The sequence below is a fragment of the Penaeus monodon genome, chromosome 22, assembly GCF_015228065.2.
Source record: "Penaeus monodon isolate SGIC_2016 chromosome 22, NSTDA_Pmon_1, whole genome shotgun sequence".
In the NCBI taxonomy this organism is placed as follows: domain Eukaryota; kingdom Metazoa; phylum Arthropoda; class Malacostraca; order Decapoda; family Penaeidae; genus Penaeus; species Penaeus monodon.
In genome coordinates, this window is record NC_051407.1 from 39460678 (window position 1) to 39462347 (window position 1670).

Consider the following 1670-nt stretch of genomic DNA (forward strand, 5'->3'; position numbering starts at 1 on the left):
TTTCTTTTTATCCCCACTTTAGAAGAGAGCTTGAGATGCATAAAGTGAATGCATGAATATGCCCATGAAAACTTGTAGAGAAGAATTTGAAGCATTGATTCATTTTTTCTTTCTTTTTTTTCCAGATATTTAGATAAGCAAGCATTTTTGGAAAGAGCAGATATAAGACAGTTTGAAATTGAAAGAGCAATGAGACAAAGTAAGAGATCTAATAGGTGAAATTTCGATGCAGAAGTGAGGCAGGCATTGCAATTGATACTTAGCCATTGCATAATATCTCAAGGTTTAAGTATTTTATGTGTTAAGTATATGAACAGTATCAGCTTTGTGTACCTTCCTAAAGGAAGACGGGTATGACTTTCAGACAGTGGTATCATCTCAGTTAGTTGTGTATACATTATATTATATGAGCATAAAGAAGGTCCAATGGAAACCATATTCATGTTTTCTTTGGTTTGTGATGTCAGAAATATACTTTTTTTCCAAAAGAAGCTGGCATTAGCATTTGTGAATGATGCTGTGTATGGAAGAACTACACATGATCAGGTGAAGGTGAAACTTACAGGGCACAGAATATGTAATGTGAAATCAGTTTGAATTGCAGCCAGTAAGTCACTGAGACATTTGTGTAAAAAAAAAATCTAGAAAATAAGACTTGAACAGTGTCAGCAAAGTGCTAAAGTTTAAAATTTAGATTTGTAATTTTATTGTTAGTTTTTAAATTGGTGCATGGGTCTAGATAGAGTAGGCCCATGATCTCAATTTTATCACCCATAAAAACCATTAAAGTGTTAGGAAGATAGTTGATTTGTGCTTTCATATAATCCCAGGAAACCTTAAACCTTTCATTTCTAATTTTTGTTGTATTAAATATTTACTATCCTAAGACTTATAATATGTAGCTTCTCCCATAGAAAAAAACTGGATTGGTGGTGGGTATTAGAGAAGAAATTTACTTCCCATGTCTGTATATTTGAAGATTTGGATAATGAGAAAACAAAAACAAAGCTGTCATTCCAAACCTGGTAAGTACAGAGCATATCAACTATCTTGTTAGATAAAATAATGAATTTGAAACTAGTGATTGAATAAAATATACTAAATGCTAAAGAACATTTAGAAAAGGTAACTGAAAATATATCTAAAATCACTTGCCTATTTTAAAATCCTACTTTATAAATTCAAGAACTCAGTGTTGGATAGTATGGGTTCACACAGAAGATTAAATATGAATTATAGTAAATGGAAAAAGGAACAATGACCATGATCATTGTATTCTGTAATATGCCTGTTGATAGTTAGATGTATGAATCCTCTAAAAAAATATGGACATTTGGACTTCGAAGACCAGTTCTGTGTTTTGGAAGAGTTTGTCATATTGTTTGTATTTGAAATAATGCTTCTCAGAGGTATAGCAATGTAAAAGGATTATTATCTTCCGGTATTCTACATAATTGAAGCAAAGTGATATTTCTTCATATTTTACAATTTTGTAAGCATTAAGGAAGGCAGAATGTACCACTTAGCTGAATAATGTAATTTCACCATTCCTATTCTCATGGAACAAAAATGTACATGTATTATTTTTCAATAAAATAAGTTAGAAGTACCTGCAGTATCCTTCCAAAATATTCCAGTTTCAGCATTTTACAGTATATTATGTATGTTAT

At 31.0% G+C, this 1670-nt stretch overlaps 1 protein-coding gene across 1 annotated transcript in view; it reads left to right on the plus strand.

The window, feature by feature from the left end:
• Window positions 1–1609, plus strand: part of LOC119587127 (craniofacial development protein 1-like) — a gene marked incomplete in the record, with an annotated part of 8795 nt that extends 7186 nt beyond the window's left edge. The window contains 1 exon segment of the mRNA XM_037935878.1: window positions 126–1609. Within this exon segment, the coding sequence (XP_037791806.1) occupies window positions 126–219 (94 nt within the window).
• Between the last annotated feature and the right edge of the window lie 61 nt (window positions 1610–1670).